Raw genomic sequence first — 19,371 nt, 5'->3', positions numbered from 1 at the left:
GTCTACATGTGACATTTGTGTGATGTAAAAGTAGTTCTAAAACAACATTTCTAATGGAGACGGAAGACTTTTGTACAGTTGATCTTTAATGCCTTCTTCTTTGATTTAGTACTGCCAGCACTAAAAGATGAGCCTGTTTTGATGCTAAGATAAATGTTATGTTGTATTTTATTTATCATATTGTATATGTATTGTGTGCTTTTTTTCTTTTTCTCTCTATTTCTATTCTTTTAAATTGTAATTTTACTGCCTTTACAGTACATTTCCTATTCTGGCTAATTGTGGCTTTTTTAACCATGTGTCATGTGTTTTATGAAATTGCATTGTCCCCTTTGAAATAAACTAATCATAATTTTTAATGCTAATATAGAAATTAACATACTCGTAAGATGTTTTCAATGATCAAATTCCATGATTTTTAGGTTTGTACACTATCGTTCAAAAGTTTGGGGTCACCCAAACAATTTTGTGGAATAGCCTTCATTTCTAAGAACAAGAATAGACTGTCGAGTTTCAGATGAAAGTTCTCTTTTTCTGGCCATTTTGAGTGTTTAATTGACCCCACAAATGTGATGCTCCAGAAACTCAATCTGCTCAAAGGAAGGTCAGTTTTGTATCTGTAACGAGCTAAACTGTTTTCAGATGTGTGAACTTGATTGCACAAGGGTTTTCTAATCATCAATTAGCCTTCTGAGCCAATGAGCAAACACATTGTACCATTAGAACACTGGAGTGATAGTTGCTGGAAATGGGCCTCTATACACCTATGTAGATATTGCACCAAAAACCAGACATTTGCAGCTAGAATAGTCATTTACCACATTAGCAATGTATAGAGTGTATTTCTTTAAAGTTAAGACTAGTTTAAAGTTATCTTCATTGAAAAGTACAGTGCTTTTCCTTCAAAAATAAGGTCATTTCAATGTGAACCCAAACTTTTGAACGGTAGTGTACATACAAAAGTAGCTAAAATGATAGAGAATTGCATAGCAGCAGGCCCATAATTAAGTCTTGTTTTATTCATTGCCTCATGCTTAGAGTTGATCAAGAAGTGCAAGCACAATATATCTAAACACAATATATACTGTACCTTCTCTGCGGTCGATAACCTGCGATGTCAAGGAGTGTTTTTCTCGGAATGGCCCGGAACAGCCTCTGGACCTGTTGTTTCCATGACAACAGCCTCTTCTTCTGAGTCTCGCTAAAGGACTGATGGGCAAGGCAACAGGAGAGGTGAAGAGTTCAGTGAAGAGCATGACTGCAGAGTAGTTTCACAATTAGTAAGAGTGCATCATTGTAAAAAAAACTGTAGGAGACAACTTTGAACCTGCTATCTGTGTATGCAAATGTGTTGACTTTGGTCTAATTGTTTTGGTATGTGGCATTTAAATTGTACTTATAAGTCAATGCAATTGAATAAAAGTGTTCAAAAAGTGTGAATATCGTGCAAAGGTTAATTTATTCCAGAGGTGTCCAAACATTTTCCAGCGAGGGCCACAGAGAAAAATTGAAGGATGCGAGGGCCACTTTTATACATTTTGTATATGAAAAATACTCAAACCAAAGCAATGTAGGTGAACATATGCTAACATTTGAAAAACACTTCTACATCTTAGCTTTGTGTTTTAGATAACAAAGCAATAAACTCATTCATGATTATTTTAATAATGATCTTATTTGTATTTATGTTAACTGTGCTCTAAAGTAAGCTTGTATTTACTAATATTGCTATTATACCGTCAACTGAAACGCTTTTGAGGGCTTTAGTACACTCAAAAACATATCATGTCTCACAAGAAGTTTGTACACTTTTTCATCATAACAGGACACACGGAAATCATCAAAGACCTTATACAGTAAGACGCTCAGGTTGTCGGCCATTTTGGTTTTCAGGTCCCATTTTTGGGGGATTTGGTCCCGTTGAATTTTTCATAGTTTTTTGTTCTAATTTGGGACCTGTTTAGTTTGTCTATAGCAGGGGTCACCAACCTTTTTGAAACCAAGAGCTACTTCTTGGGTACTGATTAATGCGAAGGGCTACCAGTTTGATACACACTTAAATAAATTGCCAGAAATAGCCAATTTGCTCAATTTACCTTTAACTCTATGTTATTATTAATAACAAATGATATTTATCTTTGTGGAAACACTGATCATCTTAATGATTTCTCACAATAAATATATATAGAAACAGATAAATATCAATATCCATCCATTTTCTACCGCTTATTCCCTTCGGGGTCGCGGGGGGTGCTGGAGCCTATCTCAGCTGGATTCGGGCGGAAGGCGGGGTACACCCTGGACAAGTCGCCACCTCATCGCAGGTATGCAACACTTTATGCACATTTTTCAAATTGAACATTTTCAAATGATCACTTCTAAGACAGTCTTGTGAAATCACAATATCCCATTTTAACTAGCTAGCCACTAACATTTTTTAACAAATCATGAATTACTTTGCACCATGTTTGTACAAATAATAACTCATGTAAAATACAAAAGTCAACTCTCAAATTTTTAAATAAATCATGTCACACTTTGAACTGGACACCAAATCTGTTATCTGTTTCTTTGTCAGTTAGTGAAGACCAAGTCTTTAAAATATTTTCTTGGATTTTCTAATTCTATTTGAGTTTTGTCTCTCTTAGAATTAAAAATGTCGAGCAAAGCGAGACCGGCTTGCTAGTAAATAAATAAAATTTAAAAAATAGAGGCAGCTCACTGGTAAGTGCTGCTATTTGAGCTATTTTTAGAACAGGCCAGCGGGCTACTCATCTGGTCCTTACGAGCTACCTGGTGCCCGCGGGCACCGCGTTGGTGACCCCTGGTCTATAGAATGTGTCGCGGGCCAATAAAAATTGAGCTGCGGGCCACAAATGGCCCGCAGCTGACACCCCTGATTTATTCCATCTATTTGATTTACAGCGTGAAACAATATACAGCATGACAGGCTCATAACATGCAACTCAAGATATTTCAAATCTTATTTTGGTATAATTGTTTATGATTGTGGTTTTTAAAAACCTGGAATTGAACATTTTTAAAAACGTTTTCAATACTGATCATGGCCATGATCATTAAAATTATACTATATAAAGGCTTAACTTGCATTTAATGAGTTCATATCACATATTAGTTTCACATTTTAAGTTTAATTGCGGAATTTTTACACAATATTACATTTGTTTGAGTTTCACCTGTGCAGTACATAGCGTACTAGTTGTAAAACGCTAATCTACGTATATTGTGTTACCAGTACGGTAAATCCATGCTCTTCGGGGGTGTAATGTTCCAAGCATGGCATAAAAAACACAAATATTGGACGCATGCACCCATAAAAAGCCCAACAAATGGCCATTTTAGAGTCTAAAGCGGGTGTCTAAAGTGTGTACATTTGCGGCCTGCTGCTTACATTTTGCTGGCCCACAACGTATTGTCGAAATTAAACCAAACAACAAATCTAGTAAAAAATTTAAGAAAAAAATATCAAGCAACTGAAATTTTGATACCAACATTTCAAAACAATATGTTTTGTCACTTATGACACAAAGTTTTGTCTTTAAATATGCATGATGTCTGTTTTAACATTATTATTGTTATTTACAAAATAAGAAAATATCAAAATGGCCCCTACATCCTGTCAGTATGCGGACTGTGTGGACATCCATCCATCCATCCATTTTCTACCGCTTGTCCCTTTTGGGGTTGCGGGGGGTGCTGGAGCCTATCTCAGCTGCATTCGGGCGGAAGGCGGTGTACACCCTGGACAAGTCGCCACCTCATCGCAGGGCCAACACAGATAGACAGACAACATTCACACACTAGGGCCAATTTAGTGTTGCCAATCAACCTATCCCCAGGTGCATGTCTTTGGAGGTGGGAGGAAGCCGGAGTACCCGGAGGGAACCCATGCAGTCTTGGGAGAACATGCAAACTCCACACAGAAAGATCCCGAGCCCGGGATTGAACTCAGGACTACTCAGGACCTTCGTATTGTGAGGCACATGCACTAACCCCTGTTCCACCGTGTGGACAAACCTCGTCTAAACCCTAGAATTTGTCTCTCACAACTATCAAACACATTTTAAATGCAGTTTCACACATTAACAGGTACAAGCATGTAGTATTAAAAAACGTGCAGTTACACTTCTTGTCAAAGTGTCCTCCGGCTGGAAAATATTGAGTGAATTGACTTCTGAGACAGCGCCCTCTGCTGGACAGACAGCTGCAGCACTGTTTTTACCCTGCAGTTAGTGCCATCAACCACTTTCTATTTACGTTATCATTAAAAAAATATCTATTTTCCATTTAAAGCAGTGAAAAGACATGTGTGGAGTGCAAAAAGACAGGACAGTACTTGATGTGTATTTTAAAGGATGGTGCGCACCTCATGTATAAGGCACCTGTCAATCAGTTGTAGGTAGGAACTGATGTTGTCTTCGTCTGACCTCGACACCAGTAGTTGAGTGCAAACTGTAAATAGGATGGAGACGTAATGTAAGAAAATGTATGTATAATTATCTCGATTGAAATTAATGGTGGATCTTTCTGCACACCTTTGCCCATGACACGAATAAACTGGCTGGGTATATCACCCTCTGCAATGACACTCGAGCTGGCTTCCACCTCTCCACCTCCTCCAGCAAGGTGGGATCCAGGCGCAGAGCTTTTGGCTTCTGGGTTCAGGGGAGAGCGCTGCAAGGACGTCTCTTCGCCACCACTGAGAGCCTTGATTGGCGTTATGATGATATTGTGGAGTTCTTGCAAGGGCACACGCAGATTACTGCCTTCTAATACGTCCTGTAGAGAAAAATGGAGGAAGATCTTTCTAAGTGAGGTGGTGAACTATTTCCTAAAAGATCATTCAAGTACGTAATAAGTTACCATAACATAAAATATTGACATCCATTCTGAGGTCACCTAAAATAGCCAACACGCAGTCATATGTGTTACAATAGGTATGGGAACATGTTGAAATAGTGAAACTTTCTTGCAAAACCAATGCTCTGGTACGCCATTGAAAGCAACGATGGCCCAATAAGGGGGTTGGGTTTTTAATGAGGAATTTACTACACGGTTGATGTCTTCTAACAACAAATTACTTCATCTTCCCATATATTCGACATCTTTGGAATTATATTGTTTGTGATGAAGATTGCTGTCCAATATCCATTCATACATGTTTAGGGCCACAGGCGGACTACACACTGGATTGTCACCAGTCAGTTGTGTGTGTGCTGCATGAGTCACTTTTTTAAACTACAGGGTAGGGTTGTACAATATACCGGTATTAGTATAGTACCGCGATACTAATGAATCATTTTCGGTACTATACTGCCTCTGGAAAGTACCGGTCCGTCACGCGCCCCCGTCGTCGTCACGTCGTGTCATTGCTGGTTTACGAGCAGAGGAGCATGTTTGGCAGCGCACAATCACAGAGTACTTACAAGCAGACACAGTGTGTAGACAGAAAAGGGAGAACAGACGCATTTTGGCTTAAAAACTAACGATAAAGGTGAAGTTATAACACTGAAACACCCATCGGAAGAGGTGCTTTAAGACATGGCTAGCTAGCTCGCGGCTAAAGTCCTGCCCCAGTCGGTCAGTCTGTGTTTTAGCTACTTCTAAATCACTAATCCTCGCCTCCATGGCGACAAATAAAGTAAGTTTCTTATAAGTATCATCCCTGCAGGACGAGGAATAGCTAAACATGCTTCTCTACACACCGTAGCTCACCGGCGTCAAAATGTAAACAAACGCCATTGGTGGATCTACACCTAACATCCACTGTAATGATACCAAGTACAGTAGCGTATCTAGTCGATACTACTATGATTACAACAATATTTTTTGGCATCACAACATCTACTTTCGTTTTTTTTATTTTTTATATTATGTTTATAAACTCAGGAAATATGTCCCTGGACACATGAGGACTTTGAATATGACCAATGTATGATCCTGTAACTACATGGTATCAGATTGATACCCAAATTCGTGGTATCATCCAAAACTAATGTAAAGTATCAAACAACAGAAGAATAAGTGATTATTACATTTTAACACAAGTGTAGATAGAACATGTTAAAAGAGAAAGTAAGCAGATAATAACAGTAAATGAACAAATAGATTAATAATTCATTTTCTACCACTTGTCCTTAATAATTTTGACAAAATAATAGAATGGAAAATGACACAATATGTTACTGCATACGTCAGCAGCTAAATTAGGAGCCTTCGTTTGCTTACTTACTAATAAAAGACAAATTGTCTTGTATGTTTACCAGTGTTGGGACTAACGCCGTTAGTTTCGGCGGTAACTAGTAATCTAATGCGTTATTTTTTATATTCAGTAACTCAGTTACCGTTACTACATGATGCGTTACTACATAAAAAATAACGTAAAATAACGCAGTATCGGCTAGAAACAGAAGATCTGAGTGTGTTTTATTGCAGCGCTGCGGTGTCGTCCTTCTGTGTCACAAGGAAAAGAAAAGGCGTGATTTGTGTGGGTGGGGCTCCCATACCGTAGTTGAAGAGCGCAAGGGAGACGTTCCTCCAGGGCCTATGTACTTTGGGGCTAACAACCTTCACTTTACCCGGCAGCTCTGGACTAGAGGGTGAATGACGAGGCCGGCGGTTTGTTGCAACTTTGTGACTTTATTGGTGTCTTGCACGAAGCCATCCACCAAGCTAGAGCACCTGCACGCACTCAATGTTGCCGCTCGCTCACCTCTCTCGCACACTCACTCACTGACGTCACTCACCTCACATGCTGTCATATCTTAAAGGGCCACACACACACACACACACACATACGATATTCTCATAGCAACTAACAAGACATCATGGCGAAGCCAGAAGTCGAGTTTCTTAACATGGAGACATTCTCACTACTTTTATTTTGTCGAGCACAAAGAAAAGAACATTTTAGTTAAATATAAGTTGTGTCTTGGATCAAAGATCCCATCTACTTAAAGTTAAAATGCCAATGATTGTCACACACACACTAGGTGTGGCGAAATTATTCTCTACATTTGACCCATCACCCTTGATCACCCCCTGGGAGGTGAGGGGAGCAGTGAGCAGCAGCAGTGACCGCGCCCGGGAATACTGCCCAAAACAGCAATTAAAATCTGCTGAAACAGCTACATAAGCAACATGCTTCGACGAAGCTAGTAAAGAGAGACACAGACTCCGATGCCACTTCAGCTTCACTTAAGGATTTTAACGGAGGCACTGCTAGCCAGGGCAACATTGATAGAGCCATTGCAGCGTATGTGCTAGGAGACATGCAGGCTATTTCTACAGTGGAGTCACCCGCTTTCAGGCAGCTAATTAGCATGATACCGGCGTCAAACAGCAAATGGCACGGAAAACATGTTCCAAGTACCTGGACAGTGAGTACATAAACATGGAAAGCAAGCTCAAGAAAACACTCCAAACTCTGCCTCTGCTCATTATTCATCACTGAAGGTACACACACTGTGTCAATTCTCTTAGATACTCTTTCATTCTAGACTTCTAGAGTGGTTGATTATCACATCACTATAAATGTATAGACTATAAAGTTCACAAACATAAAGAGGGATCCTAGTGGGCCAGGCCAATCTTTCCTTATCTCTAAACTAAAACTGGGGAAATGTGTAGTGTTCTGGGCGTCAGTACAGTGTTGATGTCATGAAGACATGATTTTATTTCCGAATTCCTTGAGAGAAAAAAATGCCTGGTTAGGCTTTGTGTATGTCATGTGTGCCTTCCTTGGGTGAAGCCAGGTTTACAACTATGTTGTTATTAAGCTGTTTGTTACAGCTATTTAAAATAGTTTTGTCAATTTGTTCTGGCCTGAATCAAATTGGCCCTTTGAAACATATCTTTGTCTTTGTGTGTTGTATGTAGACCACATGGCTTAGCAAAGTTCAGTGATGCAGATGCATGTCAAGTTGATCAACATATTGTATTATTCACCAGTGCAATAACAGTACTGAAATGGATTCTAAAAGGGCATTAATGGGAGCCTTAAAAAAAAAATAAGAAAAAAATAAGTAACTAAATAGTTACTTTTCACAGTAACGCATTACTTTTTGGTGTAAGTAACTGAGTTAGTAACCTAGTTACTTTTGAAATAAAGTAACTAGTAACTGTAACTAGTTACTGGTTTTCAGTTACTAACTCAACACTGATGTTTACTATTTTATTTAAGGATAAACCTACAATAAGAAACATATGTTTAATGTGCTCTCAGATTTTTTGTTAAAATAAAGCCAATGATGCAATATTTTGTGGTCCCCTTTATTTAGAAAAGTACCGAAAAGTATTGAAATGATTTTTGTACCGGTACCAAAATATTGGTATTAGGACAACACTACTACAGGGATAGGACCCTTTGAAAAAAAAGAGGAAACTCGAGGGGAAAAAAGAGGGACATTTCTATCAGCAAGTGCTGCCACGCAAACCCTGCACGTTTTTTTCGAAAATTAAAACTACCTTTCCTGCGATTGGGTGCATTTCTACACTATATTTAGCTTTAGATTTATTCTCATCTGCCAATCTCTTTTAGATGTCTTTTTGACACTTACATGTCCCATCATTTTTAGGCGTTTTTAGTATATCATTTACCAACATTATATCATTGAAAATGTAATGTAAAATTCTACAGCATGCACGCAAAAACCTCAGAAACATTTCCCATTTGGCAACTTTATCCTGTAGGGCGGTATAGCTCGGTTGGTAGAGTGGCCGTGCCAGCAACTTGAGGGTTCCAGGTTTGATCCCCGCTTCCGCCATCCTAGTCACTGCCGTTGTGTCCTTGGGCAAGACACTTTACCCACCTGCTCCCAGTGCCACCCACACTGCTTTAAATATAACTTAGGTATTGGGTTTCACTATGTAAAAGCGCTTTGAGTCACTAGAGAAAAGCGCTATATAAATATAATTCACTTCACTTCACTGTAGCCACGCCCCCTTTGGTTAATATACCTCCGGTATTGTGGCCTCGGTTTTCAATCCGCCACGTCAAAATATGCCTTCTTGTTAGCTACTAATAAATACTCTAGAACTACAACTGGTCCGGAACTAACAGTGTTGGGATTGTAATGGTTCAAATATGATTAGCAGCAAAGTGGAAAGCCATCAACGTTGTGGTTCAGGGAGCGAACAATCAAGCTAGCTAGATGGTCAGCTAACTAGCGAGCTTGTTTCGTTGCCCCTGATCATCTCCCCGTCCTGCAACTCGTTTAGGCAAGAGGAAAAGTGATTACCTGCAGCTGAAGCGAGTGTTCAACAAATTTACTTCACATTGTATTTTTATGGATATTTCTTTTTTTTTTTAATTGGACGCGAAAATGAAATGTTTAAAATAGCGGATTTTCACAGAAATTTCACATGCATGAAACTACAATTTCAGCAGTCCACTGCCAAAAATGGTGTTTAAAAGATTCTTAACGTCTGCAATTGAGTTGCACGAAGAAAAAAAAACATTGGTGACTGACCTTTTCTAGGCTGCGCAGCAGGTTTTGTCTCTCCTTGAGCTTTTGGATGCTGATAACAATCTTGTGTCTTGCTCCTTTGGTGACTTTCTGTAGAAACAGAGACAAATAGTGTATATACTGTACTTACTATTTATCCACACATTTAGAGCCAGGTAAAATGAAAATTGTATCATTAGAAAGCATATTTGGTTTAAATAGCCCAAAAGCATTGATACTGGCAGTACAATGCTAGCTACAGTGTTAGTTGGTCTCACTTATGTTGACAACCTGCCTAAGTCAACATAGACATGAAAGGTAATGGAAAGTGGGTCAGTTTATGAAATGTTCTCGATATGTGTTATAGTATTGTAAATTGAAAGTCAACTTCTCCATTGCCGCGAGCAGAAATTGGCGTTTTTATCCAATTTTAGGTCGCAAATATACCATATTTTATTTTTGATACCTATTCTGGATACTTTTATGGACACTTTATGGACAATTTTAAAGTGATCAAGGTGTCCTTGTTTGTTTAAAAACTTCACCGACCGCTAGCTAGCCTGGTTTGTTTTTAGCCAGGTGGCTAGCTAGCCAGTCGCTAACCTCCAGCTCGCCTTGAGCTTGACATTTTAACGATCGCACGTTTGAATACCGGGTTTTTGGACAGTCACAGTTGAGATGACCAACAAAAAGAGTGACAAGAAGGAGGTGTCTGGTGGGGCTGCGTGTAAAGTCAAACAACCAGCCAGGAGACACCGATCCCAGCGTGGCTCGACCGATAGCGGAGGTGAGCCGGGTGGTAGCATGGAGGTGGACGCATCCGTATTGGAATCGATCAACGCGAGATTGAGCAAGCTGGATATTCTGGATGCACTACAGCAGGACATCCGTGACTTGAGAAGTAGCCTGGAATTCAGTCAGAAGGAGATTGAGGATCTAAGAAAGGATAATGTCCTTCTGAGAGGTGCGATGACTGACATGCAGAGATCTACCGACTTTCTTACAGCGGACTATAGGCGCATTAAAGACACGCTGTTGGATATACAGTGCAGGGACATGAGAGACAATCTCATTTTCTCGGGGATCCGAGAGGGCAACGCCGATCCGGAAAAAGCTGTAAGAGAGTTCATGTCGGATAAGCTCAAGCTCTCCCCGTAGGTGGTAAGAGACATAACTTTTTCCAGAGTGCACAGAATGGGCAGACCTGTGGACAATAAAGTCCGTCCCATAGCTCGTTTTGAGCATTTTAAGCACAAAGAGTTGGTGAAAAGCCGAGGAAAGGAGCTGAAAGGGACCTCTCTCTGGTTAAATGACCACTTCCCGGCTGAGATCAACGATAGGAGAAAGAAACTGTCACCGATCATGAGAGAGAACCGAGCCCAGAACAAGAGAGTGGCACTAACAGTGGATAGGCTGTACATAAATGGACAGCTGTATCGGGACCCAAAGGTTACCCCCTGGCTTTTTTAGAATGGGCATTCGTGGGTGTTTTTAGTATCTTGGTTTGGCCTGTGTCATGACTACTTCCAGTACTGTTATGTCCTGCACTAAGCTGGGCCTTCATAGGGGCCTGGTGTTAGCTCACGTGAATGTATGCAGCCTGCGTAATAAGTATCAGGAAGTAGAGTGTATTATCAAATATAATTTTATTAATATCTTTGCCATTTCTGAGACCCACCTTGATGATTCCTTTTCTGATGCAATTGTAGCCATTGAGGGGTTCTCAATTTTTAGGAAAGATAGGAACAGGTTTGGGGGTGGGGTGGCTATTTATGTTCAGAATCATTTATCTATCAAAGTGCGCAATGATTTGATGAGGGAGAGTATTGAAGCTATTTGTGTGCAGGTCTATCTGCCTTATTTGAAACCAATTATAGTATGCTGTTTCTATAGGCCTCCTAGTGCTGATGCTCTGTATCTGAAGGAGTTATGTGAGATGTTTGACAGGATATCAGATGAGAATAGAGAAATCTATTTACTGGGTGATATGAATGTTGACTGGCTGGGACAGGGGTGTACAAACAAAAATAAGTTACTATCCATTTTAAATGCTTGCAATCTGTCCCAAATTGTTGCCCCTCCCACGAGAATAGGTAGTAATAGTGATGGTATTATTATAGCTACATGCATTGATCATATTTATACAAATGTTCCGGACCAATGCTCCAAAGCAGTCTCGGTTCCTGTAGGTTTTACTGACCACAATATAATAGCTGTCACTAGAAAGACAAGGGTTCCTAAACCTAAAGCGAAAATTATTTTTACAAGGTCTTATAAGAGATTTGATGAAGAATGTTTTGTTGATGAAATATCCTGTTTAAATTGGAACGAGGTGTGCAGTGAGGAAGACCCTGAGGCTGCACTGGACTTATTTATGTTAATGTACATGAGTGTTGTGGACAAGCATGCCCCTTTGAAGAAGTTTTCTGTCAAAACTAAGTCTGCCCCATGGATTGATAATGGACTTAGAAGTTTAATGACTGAAAGAGACATGGCTAAAAAAGCCTCTGTCAACTCAGGTTTAATTGATGACAGGCATAAGTACTGTTCCTTAAGAAACCAGGTCACAAAGTTAAACAAACTGAAAAAAAGGGAATATTACAAACAGAGGTTATATGATGTGAGATATGATAGCAAAAACTTATGGAATGTTTTGAATGAAATCATGGGTAGAAAGAACAATGTCTGTACACCTTTTGTGGAATCAAATGGGTTGGTACTCACTAAGCCATGTGACATTGCCAATCATTTTAATAACTATTGTGTTGACAAGGTATCTCAATTAAGGCATGGTATGCATATATCCAATAACAACAAATCAGCTGACCTCATTAGGAATATTATAATGGATAATAAGGACTGTGAATTCAATTTTCATCAGGTTGAAGTCAGTGAGGTTGGGAGGTTACTACACTCTCTTCCGGACAACAAAGTAGCTGGTGTAGACAACCTGGATAGTAAATTACTGAAAATGACTGCTGGTATCATATCAGTGCCTGTTTGTCATATTTTTAATACATGTTTACAAGTGGGCCTGTGTCCAAAGATATGGAAGGTGGCTAAGGTTACTCCTCTACATAAGGATACCAAATTGGCTTTCAATGAGGGCAATTCTAGACCAATAAGCATCCTACCTGGGTTATGTAAAATACTGGAGAAATGTGTGTATGCACAAATTCAAGCTTACTTTCAATCAAATGGGCTAGCAACTGATTCTCAACATGCATATAGAACGGGCCACTCTACGTCCACGGCTCTTATACAAATGACGGACGATTGGCTTAATGCTATAGATAATTCTATGTTGGTTGGAGCTGTGCTGTTAGATTTTAGTGCTGCATTTGACATGATTGACCACTCTCTTTTAATTGAGAAACTGAAATGTTATGGTTTTAATACTTCAAGTTTAATGTGGATACAGAGTTATTTGTCCTCAAGATCACAACAGGTGTATCTTAATGGCAGCTTGTCTAATAGCAGAAGTTTGGATTGTGGTGTTCCACAGGGAAGTTGCCTAGGACCTTTACTTTTTTCTATATTCACCAATGATTTACCTTGGGCTACCGGGCGTGCAAGATTGGTTCTTTATGCTGATGATGCAACCTTATATCATGCTGTACCATCATGCAGTGTACTTAATGTAGTATTGAGTGAGGAACTAAAAGCTGTGCATGACTGGACAGTATGTAACAGACTTGTCCTTAACACCTCAAAAACAAAAAGTATTATATTGGGGACTAAGCAAGGGTTATCTTGTGACCCAAAGTTGGATTTGAGGCTAGGTATTTCAACAGTTCAACAGGTCAGAAGTGCCAAGCTCCTTGGAGTGATGCTGGACTGCACTCTATCCTGGTCAAATCATATCAGTGATATAGTTACAAAGATGGGAAGGGCTGTTGGTATTTCCAGGAAATGTGCTGCTTTTGCTGATCCACCTCTTCTTTGTCAAATTGTTAAGAGTTTAGTCTTGTGTCATATTGACTATTGTTCTACAGTCTGGGCGTCTGCTGCAAGTGGTGAGATCAGTAAGCTCCAGATTGTCCAGAATAGGGCAGCAAGGCTGGTTCTTGGTTGTTCACTAAGAACCAATGTGAACCAAATGCATGCTTCTCTTTCCTGGCTAACAGTGCAGAACAGGTTGTTGGCTAATACTCTTATATTGTTCAAATCAGTAACCGGTAGTAAAACTCCTGCTTTTCTCATGGCCCAAATAGTTCACAGTAGCACTATACATAATCACAATACCAGGGCATCCAGTGAGGGGCATTTTGTACTCCCTCGTCCCAGGAAGAATGCTTTGCGGAAATCTTTTATTTTATATTATTCTTTATCGCTCTGGAATAACCTGCCTCGAATTCTCACCAGCATTGAAAGTAAACAGGTTTTTAAAAAGAGAGTAATATTTTATCTGAGTTTTTAAATTAGTTTGCTCATTGATGATTTGTTTGGTTTTATATTGTGTAGTTATATTTATATGGTAATTATTATTCTGTGACTGTAAATTGTTTGCTTATTTTTTATTGATGCTTTTATTTTTTTCTGTATTGTGTAGTTATAATTATATGCTTTTACTTGTAATTGTATTGAATGGTGGACCCCAGGAAGACTAGTGGGTTGTTGAGGCAACCAGCTAATGGGGATCCTTAATAAAAATCAAAATCAAATAAAAAAAACATCATCAATATTGATAAAGATAAATATAACTACTGCCTAATTATGCAACATTGAAACGTGCACACAATGACTTCCTGGTCAGTGCAAAGTAAGCTTCAAAATAAAAGCACAGCAGCATTAACCTGGATTCTACTGTTCCGCTACCAAAATGCACCAATATATTTTTTAGACGGAAGAAATGTGTGCATGTATGAAGCTTTGTTGTCATTGTAATCAAAAAATACAAGACAATTACGTCAGCAGCTCTTCTAGAAAAGAGCGTAACACATTTGAAAACAAAAATCTAAATAAAAGTATACAAAAAGGAGGAAAACAATGTCAACTATTTAGAGTAGATTGAAAAAGTCTTTATTATCAACTACAGTAGGTAAGGTTGTATTTTTGCCTCATCCTTCACTTTAAGCATGAGTGAATAATGTGTGAATGCACTACCGACCTAATAAGTCAGAAAGAGAAAGAGATGATACAGTATAATTTGCTCACATGGTGGTTGTTTAAGCCAGTGTTTTTCAACCTTTTTTAAGCCAAGACGCATTTTTTTTTTAGAAAAAATCCGGAGGCACACCACCAGCAGAAATCATTAAAAAATGAAACACAGTAGACAATAAAAAATCGTTGTCGCAATTGTTGGATATGAATTCAAACCATGACCAAGCATGCATCACTATAGCTCTTGTCTCAAAGTAGGTGTACTGTCACGACCTGTCACATCACGCCTTGACTTATTTTGAATTTTTTGCTGTTTTCCTGTGTGTAATGTTTTAGTTCTTGTCTTGCGCTCCTATTTTGGTGGCTTTTCTTGTCTTTTTGGTATTTTCCTGTAGCAGTTTCATGTCTTCCTTTGAGCGCTATTCCCCACACCTGCTTTGTTTTCGCAATCAAGACTATTTAAGTTGTGCGGACGCTATCCTTCTTTGTTGGGACATTGTTCATGTCATGTTTGGATGTACTTTGTGGATGCCGTCTGCTCCACACGCTGTAAGTCTTTGCTGTCGTCCAGCATTCTATTTTTGTTTACTTTGCAGCCAGTTCAGTTTTAGTTTCGTTTTGCATAGCCATCCCTAAGCTTTAATGCCTTTTCTTAGCGGCACTCGCCTTTTGTTTATTTTTGGTTTAAGTGTTAAATACCTTTTTACCTACACACTGCCTCCCGCATATTGTGATCACGACAAACCATGTTCCTGACATCTACAAAGCAATTAGCTACCTGCTGCCACCTACTGATATGGAAGAGTATTACACGGTTACTCTGCCGAGCTCTAGACAGCACCGACACTCAACAACAGCACATTTGCGGATTATAACTACTGGTTTTCAAAAAATATTTATAACCCAATTAGGTGAAATTACATAATCTCCCACGGCACACCAGACTGTATCTCACGGCCCACTAGTGTGACGCGGCACAGTGGTTGAAAAACACTGGTTCAAGCACACTGCAACTATTCCTGGAGAGACCACTTCATTATGTTTCAGTCATGCGCAGGATTCTCACTGGAATGAGGCAAAAATACAACCTTATTTACTGTAGAGATGTAAATATTACAATTCGATTCCTTTGTTTGCTGGTGATAATCCGACTCAGAATCAATTCTTAACCAACATGATTGGTAACCAAGGATGCCAATTCCAAGATTACCTACATTCCTCTACAAACGAGACCAGGGGTGCATATACTTTTTTAGCAGGTGAGCGACTAATACAAGTAGATATTGCACTTAATGGAATCAGCCAGGGATGCACAGTAGCTGCTTATGAGTACAACAACTTCAAATATGACTTTATGAAAAAAAATCCATATTCTTTTATATCTTCCATACTCGACGAGTATGATTCAATTGATTTATTCTTAAGAGTATGAAGACGAGTCGTCTTCATACTCTTAAGAATAAATCAATTGGAGCCTCACTTCGTAGCTTGTTCGCTTGTGTAAGGTTATTTTTCAGAGACCTTTATTTTGTTAGTGCAGGGAGAGAAAATATAGCAGTCGTTTTATTGTGAAGGCTGGATCTTTGCAGCTGGTCTTCGGACTCTTGACAGCGGTTGTGTTGCGTCAAAAAGGCTGTGTTTAAATAAAAAGTGCCTCAAGTTCCTGCCTGCCTTTCTTTATACTGAGGTTGTACCCCATCAGTGGTCATCTTACATCTTACCTGATAAACTACGCGCTTAGATGGCTTGAAAAATGTCTTTTAAAGAGCGATCATTGAAAATGTTGACATTTTGGTCACACCGACAACCGCCTATGTCAGTCAGTGGGTGTCAGAGGGGGCGTTTCCACTGTAAACAGATTCCAATGCAATAGTTGTGTGTGTACCTGTGCTTCCAGTTGTTCTTCTGTAAGTGACATCATTTCATCATAGGTCATCGTGGAAAACAGCACCGCATACTTATGGAGACGGAGACTCTTCAGCCATGAGGGAACATCTATGAAGAAAACAGACATTTCATCATTAAATAAAACTTACAAAGTATAATTTATTTTTATTTTTGTGCTTCCAGACAGTACAAAGCAACTGTAATATCCATCCATTTTCTACCGCTTGTCCCTTTCGGGGTCGCGGTGACTTTCATTAATGTCTTGCCTATAACTCTTTAAAGGGGAACTACACTTTTTTGGAATTTTGCCTATCTTTCACAATCATTATGAGAGACAAGAACACACGCCTTTTTTTTAATTTTACAATTGTAAAGATGATAAAAACGCTTGAAAGATGCGGCTAATGGGAGTCACTGTTGTAGCCTCCAAAGCACTCCAAAACAACTTCAAAACCCTCCGTCAACGGTTATATACACACTGCAAGTCTATACATAATGTAGTAACAGACACGTTCATAACAATATGTAATAGGTTCAATATTTACTGTATTTTGATAATTTTATACATTTCCGGGACTGATTTCTTTCCGCACATTGATTTCTGTTTCCATAGCAGCACACGTCTGACTTCTAACAACAAATATGTGTTCCTACTTCCAGAACCAAACACGAGTGTGTTTTGTAATCATGGCAGACTTGGTAACGGACAACGAAGACGACTATTTTTGGACAAATGAGGATTTACAACCGTATACTTTTGAAGCTAGAGAAACTGCAACTTTTAGAAGCTGTGTACAAACAAAACATGAAATGTGGGCTAATACTTTACAAGTACTGTAATATGATTGTTCATGTTTTTCAGTCAGTACAAATTGGTGTCATATCACAGTGTTGTGCATTACAAACTCAAACGCGTTTCGTGCTGACGTAGAAGCTAGCTTATCTCTTGCCGTAGTTAGATTTTACAGCTAATATTGAAGCATGCTGATGCATTACTACGATAGAAACAAAGTTCCTCAGTGTTTGCTCTTACAATAACAACGTAATGTCGTAAATTAAGTATTGACGGTTTTTTAATGCATTTTAAAGTGATTTAGAGGTAGAATTGATCGCTCCCATTAGTTGCATTGTTGACCACCAAGAACGAGCCCATTTTTATGTTAGAAAGCGAAAAGAAAAAAAAACAAAACTTGTGTCGTCTTTGTCTCTTATAATGATTGTGAACGATAGACAAAATTCCCCCAAAAAAGTGCAGTTCCCCTTTAAAGCAGTTCCATAGCTTTCTAGAAAATGTGATTTATTTGAGGGTTTAGAATGCATCATCGTACTAAAAGTAGAAAGTTACAAGTTCTTTATCTTGAAACTCGTAGAAGATTCAGTAATTGTTAGTTAGTTAAATGAGTGTGAAACCAGTCATGGTCCAATCATTGATCATTTTGTACGATTGTGTGATGATTCTTACCTTTAGCTCAACATATCAAAAATACAAAACATGCTAATTGATTTTAGGAAAAGACCATATGTCAATCAAATAATAGTAATTAAAAACCAGGCCATTGAATATGTGCAAACTATGGTTGCGCTATATAGACTACCGTATATTACCAAATAGTAGCCCGGGCGTTTATTTCACAAAATCGATTTTGGAGACAGGCGTTTAAAAGAAGGAGACGGTTATTTGCACAAGGCTTTTATTTATTTTTGCACCAGGCCATTATTTTGTTACAATGGTTACTGTCCAGTATTTTTTTTTCTTACAAAAAACTTTAAATGTAAAAGCTATTGTAAACATACAAACAAAAAAACAAGAGATCAACATGAGGTAGGCTATCAAAAGACAAGAGATCAACAAGGCCTCAACATGGCAGTAATGCAACAATTGTCAAATAGAATACCAATACTAAAAATAAATAAACTTTTCAAATAAAGCAGCCTACCGGGAACAATAAAATTATGGTACCAAGTACTCAAGTATAAAAACCACCATCAAAACAGAACAATAATAATACTCAAATAAAATAAAGGCTACAGTACTCCAAGTTTTAAATAAAGCAGCACACAGGAAAAATTAAATTATGGTACCAAGTACTCTAGAAAACCATCAAAACAATAATACTGCAGCAAACGCAACCCCAGAAGCATTTTAATCTAAATTATGCAAATAACAGCCCATGGGCGTCTATTTGGACATAGGCGGTTATTAGGAAAAGGCGGTTAATTCACAAAATGGGGTCAGACCCCGGGCGGCTATTAGGACATGGGCGGTTATTTGCCCAAGGGCGTTTATTTGGTAATATACGGTATATAAATTATATGAATTTGGCTTACGATAAGAGTTTTTAATGACACATTTTAGCTGTGTCTGCTAATTTGACAGGGACAAGCGAACGAATATGCTCAAAATGATTCCCGAGCGCGGCCACCGCTGCTGCTCACTGCTCCCCTCACCTCCCAAGGGGTGGAACAAGGGGATGGGTTAAATGCAGAGGGTAATTTCACCTAGTGTTTGTGAGTATCAGTGGTACTTTAACTTTAACACACTGTAGCATTCTAGCTAATGGCTAATTTCCCTCCACAGTGCTAAGCCACTACTAAGTCAATAATCCTCGTTGGCATTGTGGCAAATATACTAAGTTTCTTAAAAGTATCATCACTGGAGGACGAGGAATGGCTAAACATGCTACACTACACACCGTAGGACCATATGATAAACCGTAACCGCAAGCTAGAGTATAATATTATTTGTCCGATACTACAGTGGTTAGTTAGATCGATATTTTCTATTATCAAAAAATCTTATTAAACAAACTCAGGAAATAAGTCTATGGACACAGGAGGACTTTAAAAGCAAAAACCAAAAGGTTTTAATTTAAGGCCAATAATAGGAAATAATTTAACTATTTAACGGATATTG

The 19,371-nt window shown here is 38.8% G+C and overlaps 1 protein-coding gene across 2 annotated transcripts in view; it reads right to left on the bottom strand.

Moving 5' to 3' along the window:
* Window positions 1-19,371, bottom strand: part of samd4a (sterile alpha motif domain containing 4A) — a 169,804-nt gene that overhangs the window by 37,234 nt on the left and 113,199 nt on the right. For both annotated transcript variants that reach the window (XM_062030506.1, XM_062030507.1), the window contains 5 exons: window positions 16,456-16,565; window positions 9,492-9,578; window positions 4,557-4,800; window positions 4,388-4,473; window positions 1,091-1,209 (listed from right to left, as the gene is read on the bottom strand). In XM_062030506.1, the coding sequence (XP_061886490.1) occupies window positions 1,091-1,209; window positions 4,388-4,473; window positions 4,557-4,800; window positions 9,492-9,578; window positions 16,456-16,565 (646 nt within the window). The remainder of the gene's footprint in view (window positions 1-1,090; window positions 1,210-4,387; window positions 4,474-4,556; window positions 4,801-9,491; window positions 9,579-16,455; window positions 16,566-19,371) is intronic.

The sequence above is a fragment of the Entelurus aequoreus genome, linkage group LG02, assembly GCF_033978785.1.
Source record: "Entelurus aequoreus isolate RoL-2023_Sb linkage group LG02, RoL_Eaeq_v1.1, whole genome shotgun sequence".
NCBI classification, from domain to species: Eukaryota; Metazoa; Chordata; class Actinopteri; order Syngnathiformes; family Syngnathidae; genus Entelurus; species Entelurus aequoreus.
This window is presented reverse-complemented; position numbering and strand designations above follow the sequence as displayed.